The sequence below is a fragment of the Mus musculus genome, chromosome 3, assembly GCF_000001635.26.
Source record: "Mus musculus strain C57BL/6J chromosome 3, GRCm38.p6 C57BL/6J".
In the NCBI taxonomy this organism is placed as follows: Eukaryota; Metazoa; Chordata; class Mammalia; order Rodentia; family Muridae; genus Mus; species Mus musculus.
Window position 1 is genome coordinate 122,535,306 of NC_000069.6, and position 20,916 is coordinate 122,556,221.

The 20,916-nt window shown below is 38.3% G+C and overlaps 1 protein-coding gene and 1 non-coding gene across 3 annotated transcripts in view; both read right to left on the reverse strand.

The window, feature by feature from the left end:
- Nucleotides 1-3,413: 3,413 nt before the first annotated feature.
- Fnbp1l (formin binding protein 1-like) overlaps nt 3,414-20,916 on the reverse strand; it is an 80,996-nt gene continuing 63,493 nt past the window's right edge. The window contains exons 11-16 of one of the 2 annotated variants that reach the window (NM_001114665.2): nt 16,831-16,845; nt 13,851-13,960; nt 11,638-11,770; nt 10,995-11,089; nt 9,239-9,387; nt 3,414-6,978 (exon numbers count right to left, since the gene is read on the reverse strand). In NM_001114665.2, coding sequence (NP_001108137.1) covers nt 6,800-6,978; nt 9,239-9,387; nt 10,995-11,089; nt 11,638-11,770; nt 13,851-13,960; nt 16,831-16,845 — 681 coding nt within the window. In that variant the 3' untranslated portion in view covers nt 3,414-6,799. The remainder of the gene's footprint in view (nt 6,979-9,238; nt 9,388-10,994; nt 11,090-11,637; nt 11,771-13,850; nt 13,961-16,830; nt 16,846-20,916) is intronic. The other variant, NM_153118.3, reaches the window with a different exon arrangement.
- Nucleotides 6,320-6,376, reverse strand: Mir7657 (microRNA 7657). Its single transcript, NR_106117.1, has one exon. It is a non-coding gene; the product is annotated as a microRNA 7657 (primary transcript).

Below are 20,916 nucleotides of genomic sequence, written 5' to 3' on the forward strand. Positions count from 1 at the left end.
TTCAGAAGGTTGCAACATGACCATCACAGCCAAAAGTAGGCATGCAAGAGTAATGCTTGGAGCAGAACCTGAGGGGTCACATCTGATCTGCTGCAGGCAGAGAGAGACTGGGCCTGCTATGGGCTTCTGAAACCTCAGAGCCCATCTCTAGTCCCACGCCTAATTCTTCCTTAAAAAGCCCACCAACTAGGGACCAAACATTCAAATAACGTGAGCCTATGGAGACCATTCTCATTCAAGCCCCTACAAACATAAATTAGGACTTCCACTTCTAGGTATAGATTTCAGAGAAAGTACTATGTCCATAAACACATAAATATTCGCAAGCAACCTTGTTTAGATTGGACAAAGTTCAGGATTATAGCAGACTATACACAATGAACCATGCATGGATAATCTCACGATGAACCTTGGGTGAAAAAAAAAATCAATCTTAAGACATAGGAATATCCAAAGTATGTAACAAGTGAGCTGTTAATATATCCATTATATCCATAATATACAAATAAGTATATAAACAAATCAAATAAAATGAGTTCTTTTACTTTTCCAATAAACTATGATAAAAGTACCCCAAATTGCCAGTCATCTTCAGATCCTTTGTTTCCTCAGTGGATAGTAGCCTCCTGCTAGCAATGGTCAGCACAAGGCATGGTATTCCTGACCATCCATACAGGGAACCATTTTCCCAGTGACTTCCTCTTCTGAATTTAGTCATGAATTTCCTAACATGCTGTCTGGCACCTGCAGAGAAGAGCCATGCAGGGATGGCCCCAGACAGCATAGTACCATCTGGGTGCTGACTATATGGATAGAGCAGTGGCCAGAGCAAGCAGAGTTGGGGGAGAGGCGGCAGTGAGATGGGGGAGATTAATCTGCTTGAGTCCTGCCATTTCACACCCAGACTGCACTTTTACACTGGCCAATCAGGAGGCCACTGAGCTGTCAAATAGCTGCTGGGATGCCGGGCAGAAAACAGTCTGAAAGAAAACACACCAGGCAAAGGAGTTCCTTCTGGTTGTGAACCACGCCAACTTGGTCCTCTCAGCAGGTCAGCAGAGGCAGACTTGCAGAAGGAGACAGACATAATATTCTGGAGACCAACCAAGTAGAGGAGAAGACCATGACCAGTTGTGCTGTGTCATCTGAAGCGCTCTAAGGAGACACAAATGCGCATGGTGGGCCTGCTCTCCAGTGTACACACTGTTACCGAATAAGGCAAGAAGTGGAGAGGACCCTTTTAAGGGCATCACTGCAGTGTGGAGGGGCCTGTGCTCCTTTTCTCTCTCCAGCTGCAATGCAAGCTGAGATCCAGCCTTTTGGACCCTTGAGTGGGACAAGCGATTTTGTTGTGGGGTGGACAGAGTAGAGCCCTCCCACCCACGGATCTATGACACCAGAGTAGCTCAATCTGTGAAGACAGTAACGGTACACCATAGTGAACTTCTGCTTTGTGTCCACCTGAAATACTGAGTGAAATGGGTGCGTGCACACTTTTTGGGCTGGACCACATGAGCTGGGACTTCCATGCTTCATTTTATGATTTTTTTGAGTTACTAGCAGTATGGAGTGTTTCAACATTTAGCATATGCTTGTGCATGAAGGCTAAACACATGGGACATCTCTACAGAATCATCTATCCAGGGTACAAAAAACAAGGAACCCCCCCCCAAGTAAACAAAAACAAAATTCAAATGCAAGATAATGGTTCTTAATAGTTCTTAATACTTCTTCATAGAAGAGGTGACAAACCTACTTTTCTACTTAAGTTGTCCGATAGATGCTTCTTCAATGTGATTCAAAATTTACACACATATTTTCCTTAGAAATTCTCCTGAGGGTCGACATGCTGGGTTACCAAATAAGTTTGTTACAAAAGCTCTCATTCTTTTATCATCTCACAGAAATGAGGAATCTTGTCCAGTGAAATGGTGCTGAAATGAGGATGGCAAGTACGTGTCTTAGACTTCACCTGTACCAGACGAGGCTTTGACTTCTTAGGAACCTAAGCCTATGAAATGTCCTTTAAATGTTGCCATTACGGACTGCCTTTAAGGGTGGTTGTCAAACATTTCTGAAATTACTCTCCAAAGCTTATGTTTGCCCATTTCCTAACCTCCTGGTGTCTTTCAATTTTCTATGATCTCTATAACTGCCAACAGAAACTGATGGCTGATCTTGCTTGTCAACTTGACAACATCTGAAGTCTACTTAAATCCAGACAGCTTGACACGGTGAACAATTTTCTTGATTGGATCATCTGAGGTTGGCAAGCAAAATCTGGATCACACCTGGTGGCACCCCACATACAAGGACAAAGAAAGAAACTTTTGCCTGTTTGCCCTTACTCTCACTGGCTAGTTTCTTACTTCTGCTGCCAAGGTATTACTTCCTTTGCTGGTATTAGGACCTACTACTTCAGGATTCCAGCAGAGACCAAAGACATGCTGAGACATCCACTGAACAACTCTCGGATTTTTGGCCTCTCCACTGAGAGACACCCAGTGTTGGGACCAGCCAGACCACAGCCTCTAAAGCCACTCTAATGAAGCCCCTTTTAAAGCATACGCGTAGGTACACTCCATGGGTTCTGAGTCTCTTCTCCACAGGGTTGGATTCCTTCTTTTCTTAATGTTGTTATAAAGCTGTTTTCTTTCTCTAGAGTGGGATTTGACTTCCTTGAGCTCACTCAGCTAAACACCTTACTCATTGTCTTGGACATTTCCCCTGACCCCTCCTTTAAACTTCTACTCCTTTATAAGCTGCACCCTGATGCCATTTTGATGCTATTTTCATTGATCTGCCATGTGTCTACTTCCAAACTTGGTGTTGATTTTCATCACCTTAAAACCCCAGCCTCTCACCGCCCCGAATCTCTCCTGAAGTTTGATTCCCTTTGGGTTTCTGAATACCTGCAGTCATGGCTGGGCAACTGCCTTTTAAGGGTGACTCTTCTGAAATCAGACTTCCTGAAACTTATAGCTAATTTGCCCCTAATCACAGTAAACGTTCTCTTCCCGTGCATTCTCCTTTCCCAGGAAGCATGGATGCTCTGCAAGTGGTCAGGAAGAAACGTTAGCCAACGTGCAGTGGCTGGTTGGACTGCTGGTCCAGGGACAGCTCTTACAGATGGATGCAGGAAGACGACAAGGCCAAGGGATGTCTGTGCCACATAGCTACTGCTGAGTAAAAATAAATGCAAATGATTACAGCTGATTGACTTTCGCCCTAATTAAGCATCTATTTTTTCCTTTGGCAAAGTTTGGAAGAAACTAAAACCAGAATAAATTGGCTCACCCCAAAGGCTACTGTCCTTTAGAAGCTTAGCATCTCCCTTATTACCTGGACTCTATCACATTTAAGGTGCTCCGAGTCTCTTTGGTTCCAGCAGCAGTAAAAGATAAGTACACATCTTAACTGACCATGAAAAGATTGCTTTATTCCATGAAAATATTCTCAACAGAGAACACTATCATAAACAAGGCTTATTACCATTAAGAAATCAATATGTGCACAAAGTGGAAATTACTATGAAATTAAGAGATTTCTTTTAGACAGCTCACATGTTCAAAGTTTAAGAATGGTTTAAGAATGACTTAAAAACTGTGCAAGTCCAAGTGTCTTCAAATGTTATAACCCATACACAGGTTGCACTACTCCACATGAAGGAACTTGCCTACTATGGAAGCAAACACCAGCTTTAGAAAAACACACAGTAGCTTGAAAAGAACAGTCTGTACAAGAAAGCGTTGAACTTTGCCCTCTGTGATTGTTAGTCAGAAAAACATAAGCACTTCAGTCTCTGTACAGAAGACAAACACAGCCAGGTCACATTTCCTTCTCATTGCTAACTTTTGAAATAAAAATAGCACTACTTTTTAAAACTACTTCATGTAGTCTGTCAGTATAGAATAATGTCACATTATATAAATAACCCTGTAACGAGATTTAATATCTAAAACTGTATAGTTTACTAGCCTCAAATGTAATATACTATATGTCAGCTGCATAACAGTGGTGTACTTGATCTTATGAAGGCATTAATGTTCACACAATTGTCATTCAGCTTTAGCGTAACTGGTAGTATGATTCAAATAGCATTGGAAAAAATTATTAAAGCAGTCACACGGTTTCTAAAATATTGCTTGAAATCCAATAATACACAGAACGTTTCACATTCTCTTTCTCCCCTCACAACAGTAAAGAACCAAACGAATGGAGCTTCAGTGGTACAAACAATCCCCCCCCCCCCCCGCCCCGTTACAAGACCACTAAGAAATTAGTTCCCATACAAGTCAGTCACAGAATCACAAACGCGCGGCAGGACACATGAGCAATGAGGGCACTAACGACAATCGTATTTACAAGTATAAACATACAGAAATTCCCATTTTACAAGTAAAAGTGCACATAGATCATTACAAAGTCTCACTGAATTTTATCTGGTTCAAACAAAAGCATCACTTGGAAACAGACTATCATTAAAATAATCAAGGGAGATCGTCACCACCCCGTTAAAAGGTGAAGGGGGAAGGTCCATCAAACGTCTCATAAATACACCGATGAAAGTAAAATGGACTCACACAGGTCTTTAGTTTGATCCATGAATTTGAAGATGCACCACTGCACATGGTAGAGCTCTAGAAGCCACCTACCGAGGCTACATCACAGCTGCGAGGTGCCACAGTTAGAGGCGGAGCACTGAGCTGGCACATAAAGCCCTTTGTGGGATACTGTAGTGGTAGTGTTGGCAATAAACAGATTTAGGCACTCGATTTTAAGGCAGCATTTGAATGGAAGCAGCTGACTTTTGACAATAGTCCCTTCGGTGTTATTATGCCAGGCCTTCAGTGCTGACCAGATTCTCCCAGACTGAGGTGCTGAAGATGCGTCACATTTCAGAGTCGGTAACTGGGCTGCAGGCTAGAGCAGAGATGTTTTCTTTTTCTTATCGTAAATACTTCAGGTTCACAGACTATGTCTTCATGTCAAAACTGGAACGTTTGCAGTAGGGAAGTTTTAGCAGCATACACAGATACTAAGATGGAAACATTAGTGCTGAGGTGTCTGACAAAGTGATTTGCACTACAAATGCAAAATGAAACAAAGCTTTGACAAGAACAGGGGATTACAGAGACATGCCTGAAAACTCTAAGCCCAGATCACGCGAGACATGCAACAGGGTGTTAAGCAAGCGCAGGGGTGGTGCAGGCGGACAGTGACAAATGGTGACAGACGACGAGTCTAGAAGCCAATTCAACAGAGCTGATGACGACAGTCCTAACGGACAGCCCAAAATAAGACAAACTTTAAGACAGCTCTGTATTCTTTCTGATTTGGTATCAGTAAATGAAAAAAGAGGTCAGCCATTGCTGGCTTTTCTTTTCCTTCTTCTATGTGAACAACTGTGGACTAGGAATTTAAGGACTGGTACTAGAATGACTTTTTAATGTATGGAAATGCTAATGAAGTTAGTAAAAAAAAATCTGCATGCATTCATGCAACTTGCTTCTCTCACTCTCTCTTTCAGCCTGACAACTCTAATACCCTCCCCCAAAGCAGCTGCATGTAACCTCCTTCAACATCTTGCCCATTTCCTCAGAAACCCTCTTCAGGAACCTGCAGTCCAGGAGGAAAAAGAAAAAAACAATTACTGAAGACCTTTGGTAAGACCAAAAGGGGCATTCAGTTTAAAGTGTCTGTCCCAAATGTACCTAAAATCATTTTATAGTTGGCTACTAAACACACCAGAGAACTCTGAAACACAAGATGATCAAAGGCCAGTGTTACTGCCTCCTCCCTTTATCTCCTCACTCAACTAACAAGGATGTGGTCACATGACAACTACACTGTACAGCTGACTGGACACATTCCAACAGATGCTTTTGGCAATACATTAGAAGAGGTACCTACTCTGACAGTCGACGATCAGCTAAAACGAAGCCCTCAACGGTGGTAGAGATCTTCCTTCATCTCAGTAAAAAACCTGTCTTCTGTTTCTCCTCTAAGAACACGCCTGCCACACTTTCTTCCTCCACTCCAGACTGTCCCTTACCTCCACTGAGTTAGACTCAACCTCTCCTATGAGTAACTGCCAGGAACCAAATAAATGAACACTAATGAAGTATTACAAGTGGAAGATTAGCTTAGAATGAACTTTGTACAACATTGAAAATTACCAGTAAACCTGAAAATATTTTCAGGTCTCAATGCTGTTTTATTCGCATACAAGCTCTACCAGGTGACTTATCCTGCGATCCCTAGATGAGCTCATATTAAATAGATTATATGCCAGGTATTCACTTTCTTTCTTTAGGAAACCAAGTTGGGAATAGCAAGGAAAAAGACTGTTATTTTACCTAACTATCCAACTATTACTTCTCGCCCTAGAACCTGAGCTGTCAGTCCCAGCTCCTGAGAGTCGGCTTTCTACAGTTCAGAACAGGCTTGCTTATTTTAATTCATCAGTCACTGTTGCTTCTGAGGTGCAGGGGGCAGGAAACATTCTACCTATGATTCTCGCCTAATAATCAAATCTATTATTTATAAGGCAGAAAAAGCACACATCCTTTACACACACTTAGGCAGGACAGAAAGCAAAAGGCATCGATTAAGCTTCCACACCAGCATCACTTGAACAGTAAGGCGTCAAAGAGTTTCTGGTGGCAGTATTCACACTCTGATCCAGCCTGCACTCAGCTCACATAGTGAACAACGCATCAGGATGCCTTAACGCTTGCGTTTCTGACTGTTGACTGTGTTGTCGTTTTACGTGTACATGGCACACACTGCCTGTTAGTTAGATATAAGTTACTGCACCTTTACTGCTTTTCTCTAGAGTAACATCTATGTATGTTGTGGGAACGTAGCCTTCTTCACCGTTCTGTCTCCGAGCTCTTGTCCATCCATCACCTTTGTCCTCCTCAATAATGTACAGAACTTCACCTTCTTTCATTGCCAGAGTACCTTCATTATGCCCTAGGTGAAAAGTTTTCAAAGCATACGCAGCATTAAAGCACTGCAATGTTAATAAAAGTTATAGATACAACATACTACCAAACATGAACTACTACATTTCATCATACCCAGATGCAAGAGCCCACGGATTGCCACAGCGGCACCCTATCTGTGATGCTTTCTAGTTTACTCGACTCATCACACACATTCTCATCTGAACTACATAATAAGCCTGTGAGGCGGGGCTGCATAATAGACTAAGCAACCAGGCAGAGCACTATGTAATTTGACAGGGTAGTCTAATCACTGTTTCACAATTCTAATTCTTTCCCCAAATTTGTGTTCCTATCTAAAAACTTAATGAAGTATGAATCAGAAAATAGTACCGATGAGAGAGGGTGAAAGAGCATATACAGAAGAGATCCTTGGAGGAAGCTGGCTAGCCAGATCGGCTGTATTAGGAAGCTCTGCGTTCTATTCAAAGACTCTTGAATAAGGTCAAAGAGCAATTGAGGATGAATCCTGACATCATTTTCAGGCCTCCATTTGAACAAGCACCCATGTACATGTATGTGCAAACTTGCACATATGTATACCACACATACACATGAAAACAGAAACCATATTTTGTGTGTGTGTGTGTGTGTGTGTGAGAGAGAGAGAGAGAGAGAGAGAGGGAGAGGGAGAGAGAGAGAGAGAGAGAGCGCGCATGTGACAGGGCATAAGTGTGGCAGTCAGGACACCTTCAGGTATCTCTTCTCTTCTCATGTGGATTCCCAGGAACAAACTTAGGTCCTCAGTAAAGGCAGCAAGGGTCTTTACTCACTAAGAGATCTCCCTATCCCTTTAAATATATTCTCTAAAAATGAAGAGTAATTAAAGATTTCACTCAATTGTAACACTAACACATGGAGAAAGGTGATAAATTACAGAGCATTTTATAACTGTTGATGGAGGTGTTACTCTACTCTTCTGTTAGCTGAAGAGGACTTTGTTTTTTAAGAGTCCTAGAGAAGGAAAAAACTAAACGACTGCAGAGAGAGCCACACCACCTCTTCCCAGTCTGCAGCCACCACATTACAGGAGAAGGCACGATAGTCAGTAGCAGCCGCTGACCACTACTCTGCTCTCATTTGACCGGGAAGCCCGCAGAATCAGCATAGATAGCACCCAGCTGTGCCTTATGCCTGCCTCTCTCTACCATTAACAGCAACAGAGAGCATCAAATGACATCTACAAGCTCTTTGCTCCTGGCTTGGGCCACATGCTCAAGCTGCCACAGCTCTGTTATGCACATGTGAGTGTAAGATCTAGGACATAGAGCTGTAGGTCATCATCTGTGTTAGGATCTGGCAGCATTTCAATTCAGTTGTGTGTGCAAATGTGTGTTGGGGGATATATTTATAACACAGTTAAAACAAAACTATACAATTACTGAACCAGGAATGTAATTTTCTGACAATGTATCTCTCAGCCACTTAGCTAAGGATACTAAAGTATCATTTACTTTTGACTTTGAAGAATCAATTTTACCAAATATTACATATTATGAACATCACACCAGGGAGGGGACTGTGCAGGGGAGAGGGTGAGGATGGGAAGAGGAGGGATCACGTTGGAGGGAGAGGGGCAGCCTGAGATCCATGCCATGAGAGGGGGGTCTATCCCTGATACTTTTAATGATACTCTGCTGTGCTTACAGACAGGAAGGAGCCTAGCATAACTGTCATTAGAGAGGCTTCACCCAGCAAATGGTAGAAACAGATGCAGAGACCCACAGTCAGACATTAGGCACAGCTTGGAGAATCCTCTAGAAGAGGGGAAGGAAGGGTTGAAGGTGCCAGAGAGGTCAAGGACACCACAGGAAAACCTACAGAATCAACTAACTTGGACCCAAAGAGACTGAACTGCTAGCCAGACAGCATGCATGGGATGAACCTAAACCCTCTGCACATATGTACCACGTGTACAGCTCGGCCTGTGGGAGTTCTAGCAACGGGAGGGAGCCTGGGCTGTCTCTGACTTTTGCCTGCCTTTGGATCCCTTCCCCTAACTGTGCTGCCTTGTCTAAGCTCAACAAGAGAATAGATGCCTAATTTTTCTACATCTTGATATGTCAAGGTTGGTTAATAGCCATGGGAAGACTCTCCTTTTCTGAGGAGGAAGGGGGAGGGGTGGGAAGTGAGGTAAGGTGAGGGAAAGGGAAGACAGACTAGAGAGGAAGCCATCAGGATGTTAAGTAAATAAACAACATCATCATCATCATCATCAAGCATCATACCATCAAAAGGGTAGATTGCTTTGCAGTGTCCAATAGCAGGCAGGGGATCATCATCTTCGAACTCATCATCAAACTCACTGTGGTGGCCATGTTGTTGGGGTGGCCCACGAACTTCTTGGTTTGCATCATCAGTGTAACTTCCCTCAGGGCTAAAAACCATTAAAGTATCTCTGATCAGGTCTGGCAAACACGAGACTGCTTTGTGTCTTATTTAGAAGGTGATCTCAAGAGAAATTGTCAGTGCCATACTTCTATATTGAGTGCGATTTTCAAACATTAACTATGCAGACTGAATGTGGTAATTCAAAACGATTCTTCACTCACTTTCCTGAAGTAAACACTTCAAAGATGACAATGTCTAGAGCAATGGTCAGTAAACACACCTCACTATTCCAGGACCTAAGGAGGACATGGAACAATGCGGTAGACACTAATTTCTCATGTCAGAGACATTCCTGAGCAGAATCACCCAGGCCTACGGCACCACGGGGAGGTTGGCTGTGCCGCAGCTCCTGAGAAGCCATGAGCACAGCATGTGCATGGAGGCGAGCAGCTCCTGGCCTACAGGGCAGATGAAGGCCTCTGCCCAGGACGACTGCCCTAAGAAAAGCTCACTTCCTTTTCTCCTTTAACCTGGAGGAAAACTGCAAGCTTAAAAAAAAAAAATCAGATGTAACTTTAAATCTAGCACAGGAGGAAGAACAGCCAAGAGGTAGAAAAAACATTGAGTTCTATGAATATTATCTAGGCTACCTCTTAAATTATTTAATGAAGCAAATTTTTATTCCAAGACAGTATAAGAATTCATTTTGCTTAAAACCAAGACTCCAAATTCTAATAAAATGAATTCTAATTGATTAAAGGAAATTAGTATGTTAGAAAATCCAAAAGAATGGAGTGTGTGTGTGTGTGTGTGGTATATGTGCACAAAAAAACCCATTTAACCTGGGGTTTTAACCTAGTAACAAAGTCCAGTGACCTGGAGCTCTCTTCCTTCCTGGAATCAGAGCAGCTGGCTAGGAGGCACACGATCAAGGGTTTTTACCTCTAAACACCTTACACCACTTCCTTCAGCACTGACAACCAGATACAACCGGCATTCTAACTTCCATTTTGTGTTTTTAGAAAATTGAGACAGGAAATATAAAAAATGAGCCTGCTCAAATTATGCTGTAATGATTAGACCAATATCTGATATTAAGCCAGTCAAATTTTTTTAAAGCTGAAGCACAGTTTACTGATTATCTTATGACAGGAAAACAAAACCAAATCCAGCATAGTAAGGAGGAAATGTAACAAGTAGTATTCACAAGCAGACCTTGCGGAAAGCTAAGTTGAAAACTGCAAACTAGTAAGATGTAACTCTTTTCTTCTTCATCAAACTCTAAGCAATTTGACAGCACTTTTTTTTGGGGGGGGGGTTGTCATAAGTTATCCATCTCCACATACACCTCAGTGGGATCTCTCCCCTCCCTGGGCTTCCTAAGCCTGCAGGGTTTGGTGTTTTTTGGTATTTTTTTTGTTCTGCTTTGTGATATTGTTGTTGTTTTTATTCTTAGGTACTAATGGATGTGATAGACTAGAATTGAACACGAAATTTCCTATTTTACCTACAACTATTACCTAATATACAGAACAGTTTCAAAAGACTGAAGTTATTTGATAAAGTTAGTAATGGAGAGAAAATTGAGAAAAAAGATGGACATTAAATGATTACTGAAGTTAAAAATTAAAATGAAACAAAACAAACCCTGACCTTTCTCGTCCCTGTGTCACAAGATGATTTATGTCACTGCTGTGTCTTCTGTCACCTCTTATACCTGTTTTGCCTTCAACTTCAGAGAGCCATGCCTTCAGAAAAAAACCAAAACACCAGACAGGTCAGTAAGTTTGAAAGTTCCTAAGGAACCCTGAATTAAAATGCACTTTGAGAGACTTTATGATTCTTAGAGAAATTTTATTCCAATGTATATAGTGACTAGGTTTATAGTTGAGTGTTTTGTTTGTTTCTTTTCTTTTGTTTTGGTTTTGTTTGTTTGTTGACAGAGTTTCTCTGTGTACTCTTGTCTGTCCTGGAACTTGCTCTGTAGTCCAGACTGGCCTCAAACTCACAGAGATCCACCTGCCTCAATCTGGAATTAAAGGTGTGTGCCACCACTGCCTGGCCTTTTATAGTTGAATTTTAAAAATAGTATGTTTAGTTTCATATGAAAGTTCAAATAACAAAATGAGTAGGCTGTTAGTTTGATAATTATATATTATAATGATGATACTTTCAGTTCATAAATTTTAAACTTATATTGGTATGTAAGTCTGGCAAAATCGAATCTATTGCAATAAAGTTTATAAAATATTTAAAAATGCACTTTCATCTCCAAATGCTGAGTTAACAAATGTACCTCATTCTTGTGGATTTCCATTCGTAAGCGGTCAATGTTATTCATGGTCTCTGCTAATTTAGGCTGCAGACTTCCTGGATCCCCCATCTGTGGATTTTTCTCATACACATCCTTCATTTTGTTGAGTGCTTCTCTGAGAAACAAAAGGAAACCACAAAATTAAGCATCCACTTCATGTCCTTTCAGAGTTCCGTTTATCTTTAGAGAGTCAAGTTTATCTGAACCTTAAAAAGTCACACTTCTAAGTTTGGACAAATATATCCTAATTAAAGACAATTTGTGCAAGGCTGTGTGTGTGTGACTACGTATATACAGTCAGTAATTTAAGGAAAGACTTTTAAAATGTGTATTGCTTGAGTGTTTACATTTACAAGACTTCTAATGGAAAGAAACATTTGTCCTGTCTTGAGATATTACTTATACATACATGAGCTTAGTAAACAGCTGGTAGAATATTCTACAGTGTTCTTACATTCATTGTTTCTCAAACCAAATTCATTAGTTTGCTTTGTTTTGAAACAGGGTCTCACTAGATAGTCCAGGCTGGCCTTTAACTCTTGATCCTCCTAACCTGTGCCACCATACCTGGCTCTAGAGGAAACATTACTTTATTAGCATTATTCTGCCAGCATCCCTTATCTCATCCCCACAGCATCACTGTCCTCCTACTCATCTGTGCCGGAAATAGTAACCCCACCTTTAACCATGCACCCCCTTCAGCTATTTGCCAGTTCCTGGTAGCCTGCCTCCTCAGATTATGCCAATCAGCTCTCTCTGATGCTAGTGCCCGACCCTGCTGACCAGTGCTCCTTAGTAGTCTGTTCCTGCCTAACCTGAGGCCTCCATTTCCTTCTCTCCTCCTCGCCTCTGCTTTCTTAGCAATCATTCACTGGCTGCTTCTTTGTTCGACTTTTAAATGTCTGTTATATAAATGACAAGGTTTTTCTCATCTCATCCTACACTCCTCTTTAGAATGTTTTGATCTTCAGATGATTCTGCAGTGTCTGTCTCCAGGTTTTTAAGTCCTAGATGTATAGCTCCACACTCACCTAGACACTTTCCATATGGATTTTTCACAAAACATAAGCAAAATCTTTACTTTCACCCAAACTTCTTTTTCTTTTTCAATTAATTTTATAGCTCTCTCAGTATCTACAAGTTAGTTCCACAACAACTTCCTTGCCTCCTCTCCTGATCTCTGATCTACTTAGATACGAGGCTCGGTGACCTTTAGAACAGTTGCTACCACCTAGTTGAAATTGCTAAGACCCCGACCCCCACTACCAGCAGACTGGTACACGTAGTTAAGACTTTTCCTAACTCATTCTTTTTCCCTTATCCTATTACTTCACTTACACAATTTCTAACCAAGTTCCTTCTCTCCATTTATACAGCAAGAGCAACCTCAGATGGCTATTCTGAAGAATTTAATGACATGTTTCATGTAAAATGCTTGATGTGTATGATAATCCCTCAACCAATACTGAACTCAATTTATACATTAAAAAGTGTATAAAATAGACGAGGTGGTTGGTGCAGGCAAAACTACTTTTGGCAACCAATTACCATGATTTGGGTTTCTGTTTGTTTTTTGTTTGTTTGTTTGTTTGTTTTTACAAATTTGTGGAATTCTAACAGGGACTAACAAAATGCTATAATGAAAACAAAAAACAAAAACCAACCAACCAAACCCTGACATTTGATTTTTACTTATCTAATATGTAAGCCATAATGTTTTCTAGTTTAGGTCATTTTACTTTTCCCTAAAACAAACAAACAAAGGTGTGTCACGGGCTGGAGAGATGACTCAGAAGTTAAAATCACTGACTGATCTTTCAGAGGACCCAGGTTCTATTCCCAGCATCCACATGGAAGCTCACAACCATTTCTAACTCCAGTTCCAGGGGTCTGCTGGCCTCCACAGGCACCAGGCATGCAGGTGATACATAGATATACATGCAGATCAAACACTCATACATAATGAAATAAAAATAAAAAATTTCAAATGTTTCAAAAAGTGTTTCAATCGGGATATATGATTTGGGGGAATGATAGGATTGAACTCGGGTCCTCATGAATGCTAGGCCAGCACTTTTCCCACTGACTTATCCCCAGCCCAGAACCAACGATCTGGAAGCACTCTGTGTCAGTGTACACAGCACTCATTAGTTCCAGAAGGGAGAGCAATGAGGGAGGGCTCAAGGAAACGCTACTTTTGGTCTGCTTCCTTCTGCAGCCCTCGGTTAAGCTCGTCAATGCGCTGCTGTAACTTCTTCCGCCTCTGCTCTGGTGGCAAATGACTGAAATCTTCTAGTGCTGGGCCCTGAAAAGAGAGCCTAAATCATTATTGAGACACTTTCAGATATGTTGTTTCTTAACTTTACCTTTTTTATAAATGAAGCAACTAACTTCAATTTTTATTTAGCTTCAACTTAAAAAAAAATCTATACAGATGTATTAGTAAAATTCAAAGCTTAAATTTCATATTTATAAAAACATGAAAATAGGCAGGAAAAAAAAAAGAAATCTTACCAAATACAGGTAATTATGAACTATATTACATTATTTCAAGTCTTGACAGTTAAAATGAATACACACAAGTCTTCTTACAGCAACAACAAAATGGGAACACACAACATTTCTCATTTATATTATTGAACTACTCTGTATGTACTCTTACATAGAATTCTTAAGGAAAAAAATCCAGTCATGACATTTAGAATGCCATGAATATGCTAAATAAAAATACGAGATTCATAGCTGAGCAACATAAGCAACTTACCGCATGAAGACAACTAATTAATATATATTTCAATACTGCAGTTAGTTTTTGAATGATTATATTTTCTAGACCATTCTTTGGAAACAAATTAAAATCTGATCATTAAAAAATTAAAGGTATAGTCTACGGATCAGAAATTACATACATGGAATACACTTCTGGTCTTATGTGAAACCAAATGACAGACCTCAGGTGTTTCTGAAAGCTATAACCCCTGTTTTCTCTGTCTGTCTGTCTGTCTCCCTCCTCTCTGGGTGAAACAGCAGGCTCTAGCTACAGTGTGTAACTCACGCCCAGATGCTCTGCCTCAGTCTCCCCAGTACTGCCCTTGCAAGTGCATGACACCATGCCCAGGCCGCATGCAGTGCTTTAGGGAACATTCCTCATCAGAAAGGTTTTAATCTTCTCAATCTCGGTGAATTAAATGTTAGTTAGTATAAAGGTGCAGAGTCTTCTACTATCATGTCTTTCTCCTAAAGACCATGCCTCACTGTGTAGCCTTGCCCTGGACTCCCAGCTCTGGTCTTAGTTTCCAGGTGTTGGGGTTACAGGAGTGTGTCACTATCACCACACTCAGTCCCATTTTCTTCTTAAATGTCATGTTAGTCATTGTTAATTCAGCTACATTCTATAGAGATTATAGTAGAATATTATTAACTACAGAATCCATTTAATAAAACCTGTATTAATATATTACATTCCAAAATAATACTTATTCTTTATTTTTCTCAAAATGGTTGAATATGAATACTATTCTCAATTTTTAAGTGCTACTGAGACAAGCCTACAAAATAAAATGCATTCTTTCTTTCTTGACTACTTACGTCTTTAACAGATGCTTAATAGCTTGATTTTACCAGTTACAAGGACACTCTGTTCACTTTTAAATTATTGTATTTGAGTAATGTGTGATTTCCCACCTCCATCTATCTCTATACACCTTGTTCCTGCAGAGGCCAAAAGAGAGCATAGGCTTTTACTAGAACTTAAGTTCCAGACAGTTGTGAGCTACCATGTGAGTGCTGGCAATTGAACCTGGGTCCTCTGTAAGAGCAGCTAATGGTCTTAATGGCCAAGCCACCTCTCCACACCTGTGTCATTTACTTTTAAACAAAAGAAAACCCATTTACAGGAAAAACCATGATCAAATGTTACCATTAATTAATAATAAGTACCTCCAAGACTCTTTCCACAGTGGCCCATAGACTATGGGCATTCAACAACCATAATGACTAAAAGTGGGGCCACTGTTTAAGTGGCTTTTATTTTATATCAGGTACTGTCAATCAACCAAACCTAAACTAAATGATGGAACAACAAAATTTCCTATATAAAATTCCTTTAAACTTACTAGCTAATGACCAATGTAATTTACCAGATTCATTCTAATTTGGGGCCCAGAGATTACACTATCATGTAACAGTACAAAGATAACCTACTTCATATTTTGAAAAATAATTCTGAAAATAGTTTAAGGAAATGAAAACATATTTCAGTTTAACAGGCTTTGGGGGGGGGGAGTTATCATTATCAGTGGGTAAATCTCCAAATATCTGTGTAACGCTAATGCGTTTATTACCTAATAACTGACACCTAATATTTTAACAACAGGAATCAAGACACGTGCACCCCTAACATCTCATTTCAACACTGTAACACATTCTTACATAAGAACATGAAGCAATTCCATTATATTTACTAAGAACTTCAAAAAGCCATGCAAGGCACTTAACCTGTCTTATAAATGTCTCAACTAGAAATGTTTACAACAGTAATCTGCTTTCTACATCTGTGAACATAGCTTGCTATGCAAGCACCCAGTTGTTCTTCATAATGTAAATCCATCCATTTGTATGAAATAAAGGCATACAGGAACACCTCAAACACAGAGGGATGGGAAACAAATACTCACACACACTCTCACACAAAACAGAATACTTTTGCTTCCCAACAAAGAACAAAACCCATTATAAAATTAGCAAAACTTTTTTCTTTTCTGGAAAAACCTAATAATTCTTATAATAAAGTAAACATTAAATTTGTATGACCTTTTAAAGAAAGTAAATTTTTAAAAGTGTATTTCTAAATTTTACTTCTGTAAAACATCAACTTTTGCTCTACCATGTACGTTTAAAATTTTAATTAAAAAAATTAATTCTCTTTAACATTACATGGTCTCTATCTAATAACATCTAAGAATTTGATGGGTTGATGATAGTTAAGCACATTATTATCTAATCTATGACATCCAAAGGTATTGGCATATGTTGGACTATGGATTAAATTATTTGAAAAAAATCATACAAGTTGAAATGTGGAATGTACTTTAACACGTGCTCTGAATTAAATCAAACAATGTCTTTGGAATATTAAATGTTGGTATAGTATATAGATCAGCACACAGGGCTTACCATCTTCATCGACCACTGAATAGTTCAATGGAAAACAGAAAGAAATGGTAAATTATTCACATGAAATCATAATACAGAAGATGCAATAACCCATATTTTTTACAGTATTAAAATAAATTATGTACACTTTACAATCCAAACAATTATGCCAGAAAAAAAAATGTAAGCACATTTGGGAAAGCAAATTGCTTGCACACACACACGCAAAAAAAAAAAAAAAAGAAAAAAAAAAGGAAGAAGAAGAAAAAAGGAAAGCACACACTGATAATGGGCAGATATTTTCTAAATTTACTAAAACTCAAAACCAAGTCCATCTCCTGCCGTCCTGTGTTCTCTTTAAGGAGACTGTTGTGAAGGTGTTTGCTTACTCAGATTGTTCATTTTCAGAAGCACTGATATTTGAAATGTGCTGACTGAAAAAGATCGTATGTTAGCCATTTAAAAGGAAATTTATGAAATCTTTATAATCCAAAATGTCCTTCTCAATGCCTCACAGAAAGCATGATTTCCTGAAGTTTCATTATCTAAACACTATTTTGGATTTAAATATATCAAAGTTTGGTAACGGTAACATTCTTATGGTGTTGTTTTTTAAAAAATAAAAATAACAAATGAGGTACTCAGTATCAAATTCTCTCTATATTATTAGGCTCAAACATTGAGTTTTGCTTTGAGTTTTCTATTTTTTAGGTTTTATTCTGAAATCAACGTGCCTGAAAAATTGCCCTAAATTTACAATTTCACCCTTTGGCAACCAGAATCCAGAGTTACCCTTTCAGAAGACACGGCATGAGCAGAGTCTGAAGAGATCAACTATGGGTCCTCTTATGAATCAACATATCACACACCATTCTGACACCAGGATTCTGCAAATGGCCCAGAATGTATCACACAGGACCACACACACACAAGTGCACATACACACAGTGGCCTAGAATATTCATCAAAATTTACAAATTTTCACACTCAGCACATTTAGCTAGTCTTAAAATGCCTTCATGCAGAGCTCTGGAGACACACGTCAGGGGTGGACGTTCGCCTCACACGTGCAAGGCCATGGGTTTAATCCTCAGTATCCCTCATAAAAAAATAAAACAGTCCCTATTTTCTAAATCATAATTTATTTAAAGAAAGATAATATATGTCAGATAAAATTTTCACATAAAAAATTTAAAGAAATTTAATTAATATCTAGCAAAAATATCTACCCCTTATCTCTGATGAGTTGGCCATGTTTATTAATGATCATGACAAAAAGATGACATTTGCTATCCATTGTCTTTCTAAACTACGCTTAACATTCTTTAGACTGTCAGTACTTTAAAGAAGAAAAAATCATTTTATTTTGCTATCACAAAATTCATAGTAAGAAAACCAGGTAATTAAGGAAAGATATCAATAGTATTATTAAACACTAACAAAACTGAATATGACAAGGAATAAAATAGTTAACTGAGTTGCCTTATCTTTTACACTAATTTTCACTACTGAGTGATATAATTACTTTCCTAATTTGTATTTTAATCTTTTAGAGAAAATAGGGTAGTTATAGCTGAAATAGCATATGTTTCTATTTTAGCTTATCTAGTTTTACTAAGTAGAAAATAAATTTAAATTCACTGAAAAAGTTCTCTATAAGAAGAACAACATAAATCTGGTTTTAATACATGTTCAATGTAAAAGTATCAGACTTTCTTATAGAAATAGTTTACAAATTAGAAAACTTCATATAACCATTACATCTTAAGGTCGTGCAAAATACAGGAGAACTAACATTAAGTAAAGGAATGAAAACACTCAGGTTGTGTCATCTTAACAAAGGCCAAAACCCCGGGAGCTGTATTCTGAACTCTGTAGGATTATGTATAATTAAGACACAAATATGGACTCCTATTATAAGCTAGGTAATTCTATTACTTTAAAAAGGAATGGCTACGAAAACAAAAGAAAGTAGTTATAGAGATTAGAAAAAGGCTAATTTGTGTATTAAGCAGTCAAGTTTGGGTGTATTTCCCACACCCCCACTTAGAAGTTGAGCTCAGAGGGCAACTATAGAACCTTCCCCTTGGAACAGGTCTAGGGGCACAGCTGTCAAACTCAAACTCATCCTTCTGATGGAACACTTTTCAAATCCGTAATTATAAGACTGCATATACCAGTTTTTCTTTAAAAGTAAACATATGTATATGTTTATTATATGTATGTGTTTTAGAGAAGCTACTTAGGAAACATAATATCCAACAAGACAGAAAATAGCATCTGAACTGAAAGTACAACTCAGCAGCTAGAAGCTGTCCAAAGACCTACACTGTAAGCTTAGTGGACTAAAAAAATCCATGTAAATATATGTTAAGAAAACAGTTTATTAAGGCCTACTTTCTTTGTGGAATTCTTGAATGCCAAGAAAACATTTCTATCTCTAGCATTAGTTTTCAAATATTATCCAGTAAACTTTGAAATATCAATCAAAATATAAAAATGTCAATCCCAAAGATAAACACTTTCCTCCCTGTTCTGTCCTCTAAGCCGCTAGTCAGTTACTATGGCAACTAAGACATGGAAATTTAAGTTTTCCAGAATTATAAAAACAATGTGTGACAATTTAAAGCAACATATGAAAATAAACCTAATAATGGGTAAGCTAACCATTTTTAAGTATTGCTGTTGTAAAATTCTAACTGCAAATTGTTCAATAAGAATACTGCACATTTAAGATTCTCTCTCCAGGCCTTATAGTTTTAAACTGCATTATTTTTTCCATATAATTAAATTTACTATGTCTCTCTATAAGAAGCAACTTAAAACTTCTACCTCATAACTAAGGCAAAAGAGATACCAAATAAACCTCTCACACAAGAATAAACGTCTCTGTGAGGAGCCTTTCTAAGGGTCATGACTTGCCTCTATTATCCACACTCAGCTAGTGAAGCTGAATGGTAAAAAAGTTGAAGGAGATGCTAATACACTGGGCTGGTCTGTTATTACTAGCATCAGGTGTCTAAAATGCACTTTAATTCTGGGAAAAGCTACAAAAAGAAAAGAGAAAGAACACACTATTTGTGTATTACTGTTAATATTTGTATATTACTGTTAGTATTCGTATATTAATTACTGTTAATGATCTGATGCTATGTATGGTTAGCACACCTGTCTTTCAAATGGCCAAAAACTTCAATAAATTAATCTAAATTGTAGCTGTATAATTAAGAGCATTACCTAAAATTCAAACATAAAAGTGAAAATGTAGCAGGCCAGGCAAGTAGTTTAGTGATATGATTAAGTATTTCGTATACACAAGGACCTAGGTTCAATCTTCAAAACCAAGAAAAACAAAAGTTATTAGCATAATGAAGTACCATTAATTTATTAGTAGTGTAACAGTCATTGCTAAGGGACAATGCACTTGAATTTTTCTAGTCTATACATTTTCATTTGCAGAGTACTATTAAAAAACTAGATGTCTAAGGCTGGTCAATTAATAAAAAGCAAAAGGAAAACTCCAGTAAAAAGGTTTATATTTAGTTTAAGAAAATAAATTCCATATGAATATTGCTCAATAATAACTAAGTATTTTATAGGCCTTATAATTAAATAATACCATTTAGTATATTAATTTGATATATAAGATTCTGTATTTAATATACTTAATCTTTTTAAAATTATTTTTGCTTTTGGAGATATCATTTCTCTGTATAACCAAGACTGCTTTTAAACTTCATATGTAACCCAGATTAGCTTCAAATTCTATTCTCCTGCCTCAGTCTTCCAGGTACTGGAATTATAAAGCTGTGTTTCACTCACATCGGCTTTTTAGTTTTTTATTAAGGTATTAGAAATTATATTTTATGCATCTGAAAATAAGAGGGCATAAAAACAAGCTTGACATTTTACTGTCAACAAAACAAGATTTTATAAAGTTGTTGAAGTCAGCATTAGTGACAAATCATTACAAAGCAACTCCAGTGACAAATTACTGAAAGTCTTAAAAATGTAAATACATTACAAGACAATGGTGGACATATGATTTCACATAAACAAAAAAAGCTAAAATATGACTGTACCCAGCACCCTCTTTATAATACCATT